This window comes from Halichoeres trimaculatus, unplaced genomic scaffold (assembly GCF_033239565.1).
Source record: "Halichoeres trimaculatus isolate MK-OKI-2021-1 unplaced genomic scaffold, fHalTri1.1 fHalTri1_scaffold_5, whole genome shotgun sequence".
Taxonomy (NCBI): Eukaryota; Metazoa; Chordata; class Actinopteri; order Labriformes; family Labridae; genus Halichoeres; species Halichoeres trimaculatus.
This window is the reverse complement of record NW_027437183.1, coordinates 23,718,278-23,735,538: the sequence shown is the minus strand read 5'-3', so window position 1 is coordinate 23,735,538 and position 17,261 is coordinate 23,718,278. Positions and strand designations below refer to the sequence as shown.

The 17,261-nt window shown below is 42.0% G+C and overlaps 2 protein-coding genes across 3 annotated transcripts; both read left to right on the top strand.

Moving 5' to 3' along the window:
- The first annotated feature begins 276 nt into the window (after positions 1–276).
- Positions 277–6,445, top strand: LOC141790088 (uncharacterized). Its single transcript, XM_074669723.1, has one exon. It carries the CDS (start codon positions 329–331, stop codon positions 6,290–6,292), a length of 5,964 nt encoding a protein of 1,987 aa, XP_074525824.1. The 5' UTR covers positions 277–328; the 3' UTR covers positions 6,293–6,445.
- Positions 6,446–10,837: 4,392 nt separating this feature from the next.
- cyp1d1 (cytochrome P450, family 1, subfamily D, polypeptide 1) lies at positions 10,838–15,585 on the top strand. 2 transcript variants are annotated; one of them, XM_074670320.1, is made up of 8 exons: positions 10,838–11,424; positions 11,581–11,872; positions 11,955–12,563; positions 13,293–13,416; positions 13,522–13,611; positions 14,668–14,791; positions 14,883–14,969; positions 15,073–15,584. In XM_074670320.1, the coding sequence occupies exons 2-8, from the start codon at positions 11,603–11,605 to the stop codon at positions 15,353–15,355; spliced, it is 1,587 nt and encodes a 528-aa protein (XP_074526421.1). In that variant the 5' UTR covers positions 10,838–11,424; positions 11,581–11,602; the 3' UTR covers positions 15,356–15,584. The 2 variants fall into 2 exon arrangements, with proteins under 2 accessions (XP_074526421.1, XP_074526420.1); XM_074670319.1 differs by lacking the exon at positions 10,838–11,424 and having other exon boundaries at positions 11,463–11,872; positions 15,073–15,585.
- Positions 15,586–17,261: the final 1,676 nt, after the last annotated feature.

The window sequence follows — 17,261 nt, the reverse complement described above, 5'->3', positions numbered from 1 at the left end:
CGTTAGTGTTTGTACGTTTTATGATGGTCGTTGGCTTAAGTACAGCTGTAGCAGTAGGTGTTTGTCAACAGAGTGCATTTATTTAGAGAACATCTCAGGGAGTCATTTTGAGAATGTAGTTTGTGTTTATGAGCCTGGACTGCAGAGTTGTTATGGTTATTGTAAAGTCAGTGAGGTTTCAGGTTACAGCTTTAGGGCTAGATGTCAGGAAGGTGTTGTTGGTAGGGAGGAAACAGCACTTAGGTGCAGTGAGAGTTTTGAAGTGTCAGATCTAGGTTTAGATGAAGAGGGTGCAGAGCCAGGTAGGCTGTCTGTAAAATCGCAATATATGAGTCGTAGGGAGTGGACACAAAGGAAAAAAAATAAGTTGCTTATGGAGAGATGTCAGTTTAGGTTTAGAGAGAGATATCGGGAAGATGAGAGTTTTAGGGAACAGAAAAAGTTAAAGAGTGTTGAAAAGTATAGTGAAGATGCGTCACACAGAGAGAAGGTTAAGGGAATGAGTGTAGGGAAGTATAAAGAGAACCCTGAGCACAGAGAGAAGGTTAAAGGAATGAGTGTAGGGAAGTATAAAGAGAACCCTGAGCACAGAGAGAAGGTTAAAGGAATGAGTGTAGGAAAATATAGAGAGAGTGCTGAGCATAGGGAGGAACTTAAGGGCAAGAGTATGGCACAATACCGAGGTAGTGAGGAGCATAGAAATAAAGTTAAAGAGAGAAGTAAAAAATGTAGTAAAAGGCAGTATGGTAGTTTAAAGCACAGGCAGAAAGTTATTGGTCGTGTTAGGCTGAGCAGGAAACAAAAGCTAGAACAGTCTAAAGACTTTGGTTTTGTCATGAATACGTTTTTAGAGCAGGTTAGAGATGGACCTGATTTTGTCTGCTGTGTTTGTCACAGGTTGTTGTTTAGAAATCAGGTCGTTAGTTGTGACAGGGACACTTACAGCAGAACCAGCAGAACAGCTGAACTTGCTGAGGAGTGTGTCAGTGAGTGTTTCCTGCATCAGTGTAGTGAAGGGTGTGTTGTGCCGTGTCAATTGGCAGTTTCTAGAGGTCAGCTGTGGATTTGTCACTCCTGTCAGGCTAAGATTAGTAATGGTGAGATGCCAGCTGAATGCTGGATCAATAACCTGGAGCTGGATCCCATTCCTCCTGAACTGGGATGTTTGAATAGTTTAGAGCAGCATTTAATTGCGTTGCATATTCCGTTTATGAAGATGTTGGCACTGCCAAAAGGGGGGCAGAACGGAGTACATGGACCTGTGACATGTGTTCCAGCTGACATTGTGCAGTCGACGCGTGTGTTGCCCCGGTCCAGTATGGAGGGGTCGTTAGTGCAGGTTAAGCTGAAGCGTAAACTGACATATAAAGGGTATTACGAGTATCAGTTTGTCGATACTTTGCGTGTAAGACAGGCGCTGGATTATTTAAAGAGGACCAATGCCCTTTATGCAGATATAGAGTTTAATGAGGACTGGGTTAATGAGTTTTGTAGGATAGAGGATGAAGAGCGGGAAGAGGCAGAATCCAGTGAGGATGAGGCTGTTTTAGATCAGGATGTTGTAGGGCAAGGTGTTGACGAGCACGGTGGTGTTAGTGCTCAGGGAGCTGATGAGGTTAGAGCACAGGCTGAGTTTGTTGAGGGAGATGTAGAGGAAGCTTCAGACATAATACAAGATGAAATGTTACATGACAGGCAGCAGCACTGCATGTTTCAGGACACTTGTCTTATGCCTGTTGATATTGGTCAGGAAGCATTAGATCAGTATTTTGAGGATATAGTCAATATTGCGCCTGCAGAGGGAAATTGTCCGGTAAAGATGCTTTCTGACCAAACGAATGAGGCTAAATGTTTCCCAGTGTTGTTTCCTCGGGGTAATAAAACCTTTCACGACACTCGATCCGCTCACCTGTCGCTTACGCGTTATTTTAACAATAGGATCATGCATGCGGACGGTCGTTTTGCGCGTAATGTCGAGTACATATTTTTTGCGCAGTACATGTCGGAGTTAGATCAGGTAGTGTCGAATGTTTCTGTGGCGTTGCGAAAGGGTAAAGTAGGTCAGAGGTCTCAGAGAATCACTCAGGGTATGTTAAAGGATGAGGAGGCTTTGAAGCAGTTGTTAGAGTTTGATGATGGGTTTAAGTTCCTGAGACCTATTAGGGGGACTCCGGCATTTTGGCAGACTGTTCAGAAGGAAGTGATGGCTTGCGTTCGTCAGCTAGGGATCCCGACGTGGTTTTGTTCCTTTTCGTCTGCTGATATGCGCTGGCAGAATCTGCTGACCAGCATCCTGAGGCAGGAAGGCAGATCGCAGACGGTAGAGGATTTGGAGTGGGCAGACAGGTGTCAGTTGTTGCGTCGTAATCCGGTAACGGCTGCAAGGATGTTCGATTACAGATGGCATTGTTTTTTGAAAGCAGTTCTCATGTCTCCCGCTGAACCAATTGGCAAAATCGCCGATCACTTTCATAGGGTCGAGTTTCAGCAGCGCGGTTCTCCTCATGTTCACTGTTTGTTTTGGATCGAGGGCGCCCCCAAAATTGGTAAGAACACAGATGAGGAGGTAGTTGCGTTTATAGATAAATACGTCTCGTGCGAGTTGCCCTCTGACGATGACACATTATTGGACATTGTGACATCGGTTCAAACACACTCCAAACGACATGCTAAGACTTGTAGAAAGTCAAAGAAGAGCAAATGTCGTTTCAATTTCCCAAAACCAGCTACGAAGCGGACATTTATCTGTCATAAAAAAGAATGCAAATGTGGCGGGAAAGATGCATATGGCACAGAGGAGAGATCTGCTTCTAAAAACATGCCAATCTGTAAGTGTTTTGACGACAACAACGAGATGCCCAAAGAAACAGCGGAGGCAATTTTAACAGCTGTTAAGAAAGCTGTTGAAAATGAGGTGCCTCCTGCAAGTGTAGATGAATTGTTTGAGAGTTTGGGCATTAATCAGGACATCTATGAGCAGGCGTATCGGCGTTTAGAGAAGAAAACAAAGGTAGTGTATAGGAGAGAGGTAAACAGTGTTTGGGTGAACCAGTACAGTAAGAAGTTGTTGAAGTGCTGGAACGCCAACATGGACCTTAGCTTTGTCACTGATGCCTACGCAGTTGTCATTTACATCATTTCGTACATTACGAAGTCAGAGAGAGAAATTGGTCTTTTATTGAGCAATGCCCAAAATGAAGCTTCCCAACAAGGAAATCTCTCTGCTAGAGAAAGCTTGAAGAAGCTGGGGAGTGTATATTTACACAACAGAGACGTCTGCGCCCAGGAGGCAGTGTATAGGCTAACGTCCATGCATCTGAGGGAATGTTCCCGAAAGGTTGTCTTTGTGCCGACAGGGAGCAACATAGTCAAGATGAGTTTACCTCTCAGTGTTTTGCGGGAGAGGGCGTCATCACATGATCTTCGCTCGGATGACATGTGGATGACTAGCATAGTGGACAGGTTCAAGAACAGGCCCGACGATGACGTGTTTGTGGACATGTGTATGGCGACGTTTGCATCTGAGTATCGTGTTCTCTACAGCAATGAAAAATCTGAAAATGCGATCAAACTGAAAAACAATTTGGGCTTCATTCTGAGGAGAACACGATCTCAGTTTGCTGTGGTTCGGTACATGCGTTTTAACTTAGAGAAGCAGGAGGAGGCCCATTACCAGAGTCTGTTGCAGTTGTTCCTTCCTTATAGAACTGACTCTGAGCTCAAACCTGAGGGCTTTGAGCTCTTCAGTCAGTTCTATGAGGAAGGGGAGGTCAGGTTGAGGGACGGCTCCGTGCACTCGGTGCAGGCCGTGGTCGAGGAGAATAGGGCCAAATTTGAGTTTGATTGTCCGGATTTGGAGCGAGCTCAGGAGATTGCTGAGCTGCTCGGCGGTGTAGATGAGGATGTGTGGGGTGAGTTGTGTCCTGAGCAGGAAGCGGAGCGTATTGAGTGTCTAGAGGAGAGGAGGCAGCAGCAGGCAGAGGAGATAGAGGGAGAGCAGCTAGTTGAAGGTCTAGAGAATATTCCAGATTTGATGGGTGCTGCTAGACAGGTTGTTAGGTTAGAGAAGAATAGAAACACCATGTCTCGTAGTGAGGGTTTGTGTTTGGTCAGGTCTCTGAATGAGACACAGTTAGCTGTTTTCTACAGGGTGAGACATTGGTGTCTGCAGAAGGTGATGGGCAAAAACCCAGAGCCTCTGCAGGTGTTTGTGACAGGAGGAGCAGGAACGGGGAAGAGTCATTTAATCAGGGCCATTCAGTATGAGGCAGGGAGGCTTCTGTCAGCACTTTGTCATCAACCAGACGATGTCACAGTTTTGTTAACTGCTCCTACGGGCATCGCTGCATACAATTTAAATGCAGCCACAATTCATCACACATTCGGCATTGGAACACACGCTAGTTTACCTTACACCCCTTTAGGTGAAGATAAACTAAACTCGCTCAGAGCTGAATTGGGTCACCTCCAAATTCTAATCATTGACGAAATCAGTATGGTTGATCACATTCTGCTGGCTTATGTCCATGGTAGGTTGAGGCAGATTAGGCAGACAGGCGACTTTTCCCCTTTTGGCGGTGTGAGCGTGATAGCCGTTGGTGACTTCTATCAGTTGCCTCCTGTTAAAGGGAAGCCTCTGTATAGCAGTCCCATCGGGGTGGATCTGTGGTGTAACTTTAGTGTAGTGGAGCTCACAACGGTAGTAAGGCAGAAGAATAGTGTTTTTGCCGAGTTGTTGAATAGGCTGAGAGTGCGTTCCAAGGACACGCCCCTTTTAGAAACGGACATCCAAATTTTAAAGTCACGTGAGACCGGAGAGGAGAGCTCAGCCTTGCATATTTTCCCGACTAATATGCAAGTGGCTGAGCACAATCTGGAGCAGCTCTTTGCCTCGTGTCCTGATTATGTCACTATTGATGCTCAGGACTACCAAAACAGTAGCAAAACAGGCAAATTGGAGAAGATGGCCGGGCATCATAGAGCAGCATCAGACACGTGTTTGCAAGAGCGGCTGTGTTTAGCGAGGAACGCGCGCGTCATGTTATGTAAAAATGTGGATGTCGGGGATGGTCTGGTCAATGGAGCATGTGGCACCGTCACTCACATTGAGTTTAAGAATGTGAAAGACAAGTTTCCTCAAACAGTTTATGTCAAATTTGACGATCCTAGAATTGGCTCACAGAGGAGGAAACAGCGTGCACATGCAGCAGTAGAATGCAGGGATTCTACTGCTATTGATCCAGAGCAGGAGAAGGCGACGAAGTGGGGGGGTCTGCGTGTTCAGTTTCCTCTTAGGTTAGCGTGGGCGTGTACTGTACACAAAGTGCAGGGGTTGACTGTGGACCAGGCTGTGGTGTCTTTTAAGAAGGTTTTTGCACCCGGGCAGGCGTATGTAGCACTTAGTAGAGTCAGGGCTTTGTCGGGACTGATCATCAGGGATTTTAATGAAAAGGCCATTTTCAGCAAGACCACCATCAGGGAGGCCTTAGAGGGCATGCCTCCATTTTTGATTGGACAGCAGAAACCTTCATCAGATGCACCCAGCTTCTCTGTGTATCTGATGAACGTTCAAAGTTTAAGCCGCCACTTGGTGGATCTGGTGTCTTGCACGCAGCATTTACAGCCTAACTGTATTGCTGTCACAGAAACGTGGCTCACTGCACAGTCCTCATTGGACAGTGTCCAAATTGAAGGTTACACTTTCCACAGTCGTCCTCGTGGTGTGTGTTACAGCAGCAGCAGCAGTCACGCCAAATTGTTAGAGCTTCAGCAGCTAGAACATGGTGGAGTTGGTTTGTATAGTGAAGACCAATTGGACTGTGACGTTCTGCAGGTACCCGATTTGAATCTGGAGAGTTTGGTGTGCCTGTTTCCAAAAGTAAACGTAGTTTTGGCAGTGATCTATTGTCCACCATGTTACCCAAATTTAGTACTGAAAGAAAATCTGGGGAAGTTACTTGATTGGTTAAATCCAATCAGTAACACAATTGTAGTGATGGGAGATTTTAACGAAAACATCATGAAAAACTCATCCATTTGTAAATTTATGGGCACAAAAGGATTCACGCAGCATGTAACACAGGAAACCACAGAGAAGGGGACTTTGATTGATCATGTTTACGTTAAAACAACACAGTACGATGTGGAATGTGCAGTGATGCCAACGTACTTCAGTGATCATGAAGGAATTCTGTGTAGTTTTAGAGTTAAAGATGATCAGGGGCAGGTAGATGTTAGTGTAGGTGAGTTAGAGGAGCTTTTTGATGCTGGGTTAGATCTAGATGACGTTTAATGTGGTTGGTTTGGCAAAGGATTCACAGTGGCAGTGTGAGTTCTTTGTCTGAGTCAAACACAGCTACATCGCTCTGACATGGTGCAAATATTGGTATTTTGGCATTAGTTGTGTTTATCTGTGGGGTATAAAGAGGAAACTGGACTAAGGCGCGAAACTCTTGCATGAACAGCGCAACATACTACACACCAGAGTCTGCCCACTCACAAAGCGAACGCCATGTTTGGTTTTGGTGGTTTATTGTACGGTTTATTGTGCTGTATTTGTATATTTATTGTATTTATATATTTATTTATTAATGGTAAGGTTTTTAGAGTTGCAAGTATTTGTCGTGTAAATTTTGTGTAGTTGTAATTACAGATGTCAGTAGTAATTATGATGAAATAGGTAATCAGATAATCATGTGATTGAGTGAAAGAGGAAAGTTTTTTTTTCAATGTTGATCATGTAGGCAGGCGTTTCAGATAATCATGTATGTTATAGTTGTTAGTGTTTTTAGCTGCTAGTCTTTGCTTGCTGCTCATTAACTGTCAGTTTCTCCATGTTTTAAAGTGAAAATATATGTTATTGAGTGTATGTTGTTGTATTAAAGCTTGATACGTTCACTTTCAACAGTTCAGATGAAAACTGTTTGTTTGTGAACATGAAGAGCAAATCTGTTCTGGCACCACAAGGCTCAGACTCCCCATTCTGCATGCCTGACTGCCAGGACAGGACAATTTTTAAAAAGAAATAGTTATTATTGTTATTGTTGTTATTTTCCATGTCTCCTCCCCCCCTTTGTGTCTTTGAGTCTTATGTTTTCTCTCTCTCTGTCAACACTCTGGTCATGTAAATCTGTGTTTAGAGTTAGTTTTGTAGACAGTGCACATGCTTAGATGATTTTGTTCTTAAAATGAATCTTTGTGTCTCTGAGGTGAACTGCCTAGTGAAGGGTGCTGCAGTGATCCTCAACCTCCTCACCAGCAATGAGCTGTGGATGTGGATGAAGCAGCGACAGACTTTTGAATTCACAGCAACACATTTATTTTTTTTTGTCATCAGTCGAAGTAGTTTAGATTAAATGTAGTCAAAGTATTTATGTCCATGACATTAAAATGTAAAAAGTTGAAGATAAAAAATTGAAGTTATCTTAATTTTAGTTTGACAGCAAGGAAAGAATGAATGTCTATATTCCTAACAAGTGTTGGATGAATTGTAAAATAAAATTATCGTTTTATTAACCTTTATGTTGAGTAACTTTTTTATATTCAAAAGAGAAATCACAAGTGAAATATATAGACACTATTAAAGTATGTGGAAATACATTTGAGCAAGACACCAGACATTTAAATGTGAAACTGTTTTTTGAAAATAAATCACATAATGCTAAACATCTGTGTTGTCTGTCATGCTGTTAATAGTTAATCAAAATGTTTCCATGTAGTGTGAAAAAAGAAAGGTAAGCGATAACTGTTCTGGTTTACAGTGTAATGTAGGTGGGTCAAACTTTTAAGTGTCAGCTCAGTGAGGATAAGAAAGAGTGAGATTTGATTGTCTTGGTCCCTGACCAGTCACCCAGATGTGAGTTCACTAAAAACAATTCTGTTAACGCAGTCTAGTTGAAAACTGAAAAGTTCTTGATGACTTGGGTATAGATGAAATGATGTTCCATGTTAAGTGTAGTTTTGACAAGTAAGATTTGGATTTTATAGGTGGTGAATTTTTCAATTTAAAGTTGTAGGCATTAAGCTACAAAGTGGTTAAAGTGTGATTAGTGTGATGAGAAAAAAGTATCTGTAGTCAAGCAGACAAATATGTTTCATTTGAGAATTGCCCATTCATTCAACCCCATCACACCCAACATGTTTATTCACACCTGTACTTGCAGCCTTGTAGAAGAAAAAAATGACTGAATCCAGAGACAAAACTTCATTTCAATGGGTGCAGTGAGTGTTCAGTTCCACCCCAAGTGTCTTTTGTTTATAAAAAGTACCTGCAAACAGTGTGCATTCACATGCCAGATCAAAGTTCAGGGGAGACCCTGCGACCTTCCTAGAGTTACACTTATGTGTGAAGCTGAAGCTGTGAGTAGATCAATATGTGGACTCTAAAACCTCCAATCTATGTTTGTGTTAGTAGATTCTGATGAAGATTTATCACAGTGCCCTCAGGGCAACAGACCTGTTTGGCTTGCCTGTTTTAAATGACTTTTTTTTTTCACAGAATTTTTTAGGTGACACTAGAGAGCACATTTTGGCATTTTGGGGGGGCTCAATTTGATCTCTTTGAAGAGACAAGCCTTTAAATTAGCTTTTTTTAAATGTAAATTTTTACCCCTCAAGTTTTGAACTTTCTGAATTCTACACATTTGTTATGTGTTAATGTTTGAGCTATACCTACATAAAACTACATAAATATGGTATCTGTTAGTGTTTAAGAGACTTGACAGTTAAAGGTGTTTGTATTTTTGTACCACTCCACCTAGATTCTCCCTTAGGGATGAGGACATAAATTTGTAGATCCCAATTTTTGATTTGATTTGAATAAATCACATTTAAAGTGTTCAGGGTTATTGTTTTACTTCTTATGTGGGCATGCATATGTAAATTTTCTATACTTCTTACCAGTAGGTGTTTTAGACATTTCTTAGAGAAAGGGGTACTTCCTTCAGGAAGACATGGCCAAAAGGACATAATTTGACGTGATTAATGTTTGTTGGTTTTGTTTGAAACTACTCATGGGTGCCTCCTCTCACAGGGAGTGTTTTTCCTGCTTTAGTCACATGACCAGCTGTACTGAACCCCAAATGAGTTTGTGATATGAGCACACAACTGCTGCAGAGCTTAAAAAAAGAACTAATTGATGGCTCAATATTCACCAACTGTGTCTGCAAAAAGGTGTTAGCAGGGCTGGATGAGTTTTGATGCTCTCAGGGGTCTGTCATATCTGTTTTACCTCCACAGTCAGAGTTTCATCCCTTTCTGGCCCTCATAGTGCTATGACAGTTGATACAATGTATCATTTCCTCTGCTGAGTGACCAGCTGCACAAAACTCCTAATTAGTATGTGACATCATCACAGAAATGCTGCAGCCCAGGGGGAGGATCACAATCCCTGAGGGAAGAAACTACTCATCATGTAGGCCAGAATGTTGACCGAATGCGTAGTAATAATAATAATAATAACAATAATAATAATAATAATAATAATAATAATAATAATAATAATAATGATAAATAAAAAAAGAAACGCACCTTCTAGCTCTTGCTAGAAAGTGCCCAGGCTCAGGCCTTGGACCCTAATAAGAAAGGAACGCAGCAGGAACAATAATGCCCTTGCCTGCAAGGCCAAGAAATGCATCACAGAAATGCAGCAGCTCAGGGGGAGGATCAAATTCCTTGAAGGAACAAACTATTCATCATGTAGGCCAGAATTTTGACCTAATATGTGTCAATTTTGACCTAATATGTGTAAAAATATGATATTCTTGTAGGAAATTTTGTCAGGAATCCAACCTCACGCCGGCTCCTGCCCCCACAGAGAGCATGTTATGGGATGTTTGGTATTATATATAAGAGTTTGATGCTTGAAATGTGTGTGCCAATATTGGTGAAATTTTGAGCATGTTCAGGGGGTCTAATAAGCACTTAAATGGAGGATAGAGTCATTCTCTCATCTGCTGAGTCACATGACCAGCTGCATGGAACTCCTAATTAGTGTGTGACATCATCACAGGAATGCAGCAGTCCTGGGGGAGGATCAAATTCCCAAAATGAAGAAACTACTCATCATGTTGGCCTGAATGTTGACCTAATCTGTGTAAAAATGTGATTTTCTCATAGGGCATTTTGTCAGGAATCCAACCATGTCATTTTTAAAGCTGTGCAACTTTTACTTTTTTGTCCAGAGGCCCAAATGCGGCACTGAAGGCTGCTCTGCCATCTGTTAACATGGGGGGAGCTGAGAGCGGTTGGCGACTTTGAGGGCTCGCCATTCGAAAACCGGGCCCGAAACAACAACTTCCTTCACAACTTTTGTAGAGCAGGGTCTGGTCTGTCATGTGAGCCACTTTTCATGCCAGTACCATTTTTGGTTTCTGAGGAGATAATTTTTGCAGAAAGGGTAAAAATTCTGAAAACTCTTATTTTGGCGGGCAAATTGCCGGTTTCCTGTTGGAGCTACGCAAAAATACCTCCTATATTTTTTGTGCGTCTCAGTGAGACGAACGTTTTGGTGTTGGTTTCATCTCTCTACGACATTCCTAGCCCCAGCTAGGGCAGTTTAAGTGTGTGTTTTAGAGGTTTTTGATATAGAGAGCTTATTATGGGATGTTGGGTGTTAATTTTTTTATTTTATCAAATTTTTTGGCAGTCACAATATGTGTGCCAATTTTGGCGAGTTTTTGAGCATGTTTAGGGGGTCTAATTAGCGTTCAAAGCGCGTGTGGAATAATAATAATAAGAAAGAAACGCAGCAGGAACAATAGTGCCCTCGGCCTTCGGCCGAGGGCACCTTCTAGCTTGCTAGAAGGTGCCCTCTTCCGTTGGCCGAGGACCCTAATTAAAACAATCCCTGGGTCATTGACCCTGTAGTGAAGGCAGAGCTTTGATCCTAAAAATAATTAAAAAAAACTACTAAACATCCTGTTTTTTTTAAAGAAAGTCAATTATTATATATAAATCATGATTCACTGGTTTTGCATATGCAATGTTTGTGCGGTTGTATTTTTGCCAGTCTACATTTTGAATCATTGAAAACACACAGGCCCTTCAAAGACTCTATAAATTCAGTACTGTAAAAATAAACGGCCCATACTTTGTTCAGGAAAGAGAGAACAGAGGGGAAGGGGCCCGTGACGTGAATGGTTCTGGTCTGCGGTCCAATGGGCCGGTGCGGTCACTGCCTGGCCAGCACATACCCTTCCTTCACTCTGAGCCAACTTTGTCGCCATTTGCGTCTCTCTATTGTGAGCGGGCAGCAGCTCCCTCTGCAGGGGGCCCGGCTGCTCCTGAAAGGGACGTCCCAACCTGCAACTACCCCAACAAGGTCCTGCAGATCAGACCACAAGCTTCTCTCTGCTTGGACCCCTGCTCTGCACTCTTTGCTCTGACTCTAAGTCTCTTTTCATTAAACTCAGATCAGGCTGCTTGGTGAGTTTTGTTACTTCTATCTTTATTTCTACCTTTTTTTCTTTTTATACCTTTTTTGGTCACATTCTTGATTTTGAGCAGAAGTCCTAACCCTTTGACTCAGTGGGTTGTCATAGTGGGCTCTATGTTTTATAAAATCCTCTCTCCCTCTTTCAGGGTGAGTAATCTACTTGGCAAGATGAGACTGACGTTTGGGACTCAGCCCATCAAGGAGAGCTCTTGTGCCTCTGTGTCTGGTGTTACTGTTGCTCTATGTCTTCTTACTCTCCTCCTGCTGGCCCTTAGGGGCCGAAAGAGCCACCACCTTTACTCCAACTTGGACCTCACAAAATATCCCCCTCCTCCTGGCCCAACACCCTGGCCACTTGTTGGAAATCTGCTCCAGATGGGGGACCAGATTCATCTTTCTCTTACCAGTCTGAGGCTTCAGTTTGGTGATGTTTTCCAGGTAGATGAACTACAGTCTGTTATATTGTTTTCTTTTTTATTTTTAATGGACAGTTAATTATCTTTTAATTCTGACTCTCCAGATGCGCCTGGGGTCCCTGACTGTGGTTGTCCTGAGTGGATACTCCACCATCAGGCAGGCATTAGTGCGACAGGGAGAGGCTTTTGCTGGAAGACCTGACCTTTTCACCTTCTCTGCTGTAGCTAATGGGACCAGTATGACCTTCAGTGAAAAGTATGGGCCGGCGTGGATGCTCCATAAAAAGCTGTGTAAGAATGCCCTCAGGTCTTTCTCCCAGGCTGAGCCCAGAGGATCCGGTGCCACCTGCCTGCTGGAAGAGCAGGTCTGTGCTGAGGCTGCAGAGATGGTGGAGGTGATTCAGAAACAGGCTGCTGCAAATGGGGATACGGAGGGTGTAGATCCAGTGAAGGCCCTGGTAACCTCGGTGGCAAACGTTGTCTGTGCTCTCTGCTTTGGAAAAAGGTACGACTACAACGACAAGGAGTTCCTCACTATTGTTCACATAAACAATGAAGTTCTGAGGATCTTTGCTGCGGGGAACCTGGCAGATTTTTTCCCTGTTTTTCGCTACTTTCCAAGTCCATCTCTCCGGAAGATGGTCCAGCACATTCGCAGGATGAATGGATTCATGGAGCGAAGCATTGAAGAACACATCAAAACCTTTGATAAAGTAAGGAGGCTGACAGAGGGTCTGCAGAAGTACCAAGAGGAGATGTAGAAACGCTCAAAAAAAGATAGTGATTTATTTTGAATAATCTGTGTCAGAAATATGATCAGACACTTTACTAAAGCATGTGTTTAGTTTTTTAACAATAATTGTCACTTTTGAGCTTTTTAGTAAACTCAATATGTATAATTAATGCAGAGAAAGTTTATTTCAAAGACAGAGATCAAAATATCACAGCAATGAAAAATATATGTGAAAAAAAATTCTATTAGACACAGGACTAGTCGACAAACTTGATACTTATTGGATTATATTTCTCACAGGCTTAAGTGGTAGATGGCATGTCAGCTGGTGTTGTTTGCCTGAGATCTGTTCCTCTAATTTGCCGTCTACAATTGAATCTTGAATTGCACTCATACAGAAGTAGCTGTGAGTTCAACTGTAGCCAAAAAAATAACAAACAAGTTCCCTGGGAGGGACCTTTGTTTTTGTGCAGAGTGGCTAAAATGTTTGCACGCACTCTAATTAGGAATTAGCATCCCACTGGAGGACACGTGTCCAACTATATCTGATAACTGTCTCTTTTTAAGTCATTGTTTTTATAAATCTGCACCTTTGTTACTGCATAAGTCAGCCATAGTGGCATGACATTTATTGATGTTTTGGAATTTATGATGCCATTAATTTAACAACAGTCAAATTTTAAATATAATGTCATGTTTATGTTCACAGAACTGCATCCGGGACATTACAGATGCTCTGATTTCACTTTGTGAGGACAGAGAAGAAAACAAGGAGACCTCTTTACTTTCCAACTCTCAGATCATTCACACAGTCATAGACATCTTTGGAGCAGGTAAGGCTGTAAGTGAAGTGAAGTACTTGTGGTAATAAGATTGAATGGATCATAATGATGATGATGGTAATTACCCACTTTTGTGTTGTTTGTGATTTTGTGAAGGATTTGACACCATCATTGCCGGTTTACAGTGGAGCCTGTTGTACCTAATCAAATTCCCCAACATACAGGACAGAATACACATGGAGATAGGTACCGTTTCCTCTTTTATAATAACTAAACAGAGCAAATTGTTTATCGTATGCTTTGTGATAAATATTTTCTGTTGCAGAACACAATAAATAATCAATAATATGCCCATTTCAAAGCATGAGGGCTAATAAGTGTCTGGCCACATGAATGTATTTAGAAATTAAAGGTTGCCCTTAGATCATGAAAAGATCATGAAAAATGTAAAGAAAAAGCTTGGCTGTATATACAGTCGCCATAAGTGTGATAAAGATATAGATCGATGATAAACTGAGCTCTTGTCTTTTAAAGTAAGGAGCAGGAAGGAAAGAAGATGAGGAATATTTTTAGGGACAAAAACAGTTGCTCAGTGTCAAAAATTCATTGACAGGAGTGGCCGGGCAATGACTACTAGAAAGTATCAAAGTTTTCAGGCAGAATCAACATAATAAAAACCCAACAATGGCCAACCCGATGCCCTTGAAGAACAGACAGCCACTGGAGAAACTCACAAAAGATCAGTCCAATCTGCTGACGCCATCGCCACTTTTGAAGTGGGTCGACAGAACTGTCTGTTCCAAGGCACGTTGCATTTTCACACAGAGAAAGAGAGAGGGAGGACAGGAGAGAGGGAGGGTGGGAGAGATGGACACTGAGAGGAGACGGGGTGACTCAGAACGAGAGCCAGGCACAAACAGCCTGAGAAAGAAGGAAAGGTTAGAGAGTTGTTCCAGACTGACACAAAGGCCGAAACACGCAAAGCATTGATCACACGCAGTGCAACATTCCTCAGTTCTGCATCACTTCAAGTAATCTGTAATTAAAGCAAATAATTCAATGGAAAGTTGTCGTTTACTTTACGGGAAACCATATTAATGAATGAGTCCAACATCACTGTTTCAACTCCAACTTTGGTCATTGTGATCAATATGAAATGTGTGTTTCACGCTTGGGTGCAGTTCAGTTTGAAGTCTGTATAAACAAACCTTAATTTCAGCTGAGCACAGAATAATGTCTTTGTAAAATGGATTCAGCTCTTCCTTTTTACTTTTTTTAACTGATCTCTTTCTCCTCTGCTAGATGAAAACATTGGCACAGCCAGACTGCCCTTGTTTTCAGACAAAGCCAAGATGCCTTTCACAGAGGCGTTCATTTATGAAGTGTTTCGTCATGCTTCATACGTCCCTTTTACCATCCCTCATTGGTAAGACTGCTGCTCAGATTGAAGTACATTGTACTTGACAGTTTTGTGCATTGTTGTTAAAACGAATCCAGTTTTTCTTTTTCCTTGTCAGTACCACAAGAAACATCACATTGAATGGATATCTTATTCCTAAAGACACATGTGTGTTCATCAACCAGTTTCAAGTCAATCACGATGTGTGAGTTCTCATTTGGTGCAATCTCGTGTTTTTTATTTCACAGAGGTTTTTCTTTAAGTTATTGGAGATGAACGATCCATCTTAACGTTTCTCACTCTAACAGAGATCTCTGGGGTGACCCCGACACATTCCGGCCTGAACGTTTCCTGGGTCCTTCAGGACTCCTCATCAAGGAGCTGACGGAGAAGGTTCTCATCTTTGGTATGGGGAAGAGACGCTGTCTTGGTGATGGATTTGCACGCTTGGAGATGTTTGTCTTCCTGACTACGCTGCTCCATGGGCTGCGGCTTGAGAAAGTTCCCGGGCAGGAGCTGGACCTCAGCACTGATTTTGGTCTGACTATGAAACCACGTCCATACAGGATTATCATCTCCTCCAGAATTTAGCCCATCCAAAAACCTGAGTCATAATCTGTGTGGAAGCTATGTGAATTTACAAATTCTACAGCTGTAAATGCTATCATAGTTGGCTAACCATAATACCACTGCAGAGTTAGCCTACATTACCTCTGAGTGTTGTTTAGAAACTGAAGTTTCCATTTTAGCAAATTGTGCCACCAGACAACAAAAGGGGAAAATACTCTACATGTCAATGTTTATCTACAATTTTTAAATGATTCAAATAAATGAATAAATATAAACTAACTTGTATTGTTGTATTGTATACAGCTTATTAATGAACTGTATTTATAAGAACTGGGGGTCATTGAAAGTGCTGTTCTTTAAAGGGTACAGTTCCTCTGCTCTCCTATCCCACCACATTAAAGATGAAACTAGATGAAAACACCGGCTAATTAAAAGCCTTTATCTAAAGTTATTAGCTACAGTTAAACACTGAGGGAGGGTGAGAGAGGCTGTTTTAGATCAACGCTCCAGGCCTCACACTGTGTTCATGCAGGGTTCATCTGTTCTCTGGTTGGTCTGCCTCTTCTCCTCTTTGCATCAACTCTCCTCCTATGCCCTCCTTTCATCTTCTCATCCCCTCATGTTTACTTCCTGTTCTCATCCTTCTTCCCTTGCTTGTCTTTCTCCTCTTCTTTTTATCTTAGCTGTGAGGCAAACACTGTTCAGTTAACACATCTGCTCTCTTCCCAAAATCTGCCTCTGTAGGTTTCTGAGGAATGATGCAAAATATACAAAAAGACATACAAGTCTCAGTTTTAACACCCTCCTTGCCCATCAGTTCATCAGCCTCCCACATGCTTAGATTAGACACAGTCTCAGACAACTTTGAGGGTGGTAGAAAGGACGAGGAAAGTGTGAAATCAGCTATTGCTTTTTTTACAAGCTGAATGTAAAGCATGCATTTGTAATACGAGCGGGGACTTCATCCCAAAATGGGAAGTTTCAAAGTCATTATCGTGAAAGTGTTATCTCTTCTAAACTTCTCTTCACCCAAGGAAAGTGTGACTTCCCATCAGACTGATTATATTTCTGAAGAAGAAAAGAAAAAGTTAAGTCTGTCTCTTTAACTTTCAACCTTCTGACTTTAGTATTTCACTGACAGCGGGGATGCCCAGGAGTTCATCGTATTCACGTGGTAGACGTTTCCCTCTGATGAGAAGCTACTGACTGGGAGCTTGGTTATTGTTATGTCGCACTGCTTTTTTCAATTATCTGGGACACTGCTGGCTACTGTGAAGGGAGCGGTTAGTGTCTAGGGAGACTGGTGAGCTTAAAGGTGGCAGGATACCCTGACTCAGGGGTGGACTGGCCTGTCGCCCTTTCCCCATGATCATGGTTGATGTCCTTTATGGACCTCTCAAATCAGCAACAACAGGCACGATATAGGGAAACAGCTTTAGTAGTTCACTTAAGATCCAGGATGGAAGGTGAACACAACGTCAAAAAACAGAGGGTGAATGAGTTACAGCTGTAGGTGGTCTGTGGCAACAGCTCAAAAAGGAAAACATGTAACGTACTGTCAACAGGAAACATTGGTGAGCTAGTATAGTCACTGTCATCATGTTAGGCTGTGTTCATACCAACATTGCTGGAAAGTCATCTGGTTGTAACTTGTCTGAAATATTAATTGTTCTACTACAAGACCCTTCAGTTGTATTTTGATTTTCTTATAACAACCATTACTTAACTTTTCATCCTTATATCAAAAGAATTTTGTTACATGTTTAAAACATGACATAATTAGGTAACTCATCCAGTAAAATGTCAATACTCTGAGGTAAAAAAGGAGATGTACCCAACTTTGACCCATATATATGGGTAATATGGGTATACCCATATTCCAAAACTGAAACATGTATTTTAAAACATGTATGTTGTGTCACATGTA

Excerpts from the sequence above, each read along its gene's own strand:
- cyp1d1 (XM_074670319.1), top strand. The coding sequence starts at position 11,549 with ATGTTTTATAAAATCCTCTCTCCCTCTTTCAGGGTGAGTAATCTACTT. Across the intron at positions 13,417-13,521 it reads CATAGACATCTTTGGAGCAG|GATTTGACACCATCATTGCC; the intron begins GTAAGGCTGTAA and ends GATTTTGTGAAG. Across the intron at positions 13,612-14,667 it reads CAGAATACACATGGAGATAG|ATGAAAACATTGGCACAGCC; the intron begins GTACCGTTTCCT and ends CTCCTCTGCTAG.
- LOC141790088 (XM_074669723.1), top strand. The coding sequence starts at position 329 with ATGAGTCGTAGGGAGTGGACACAAAGGAAAAAAAATAAGTTGCTTATG.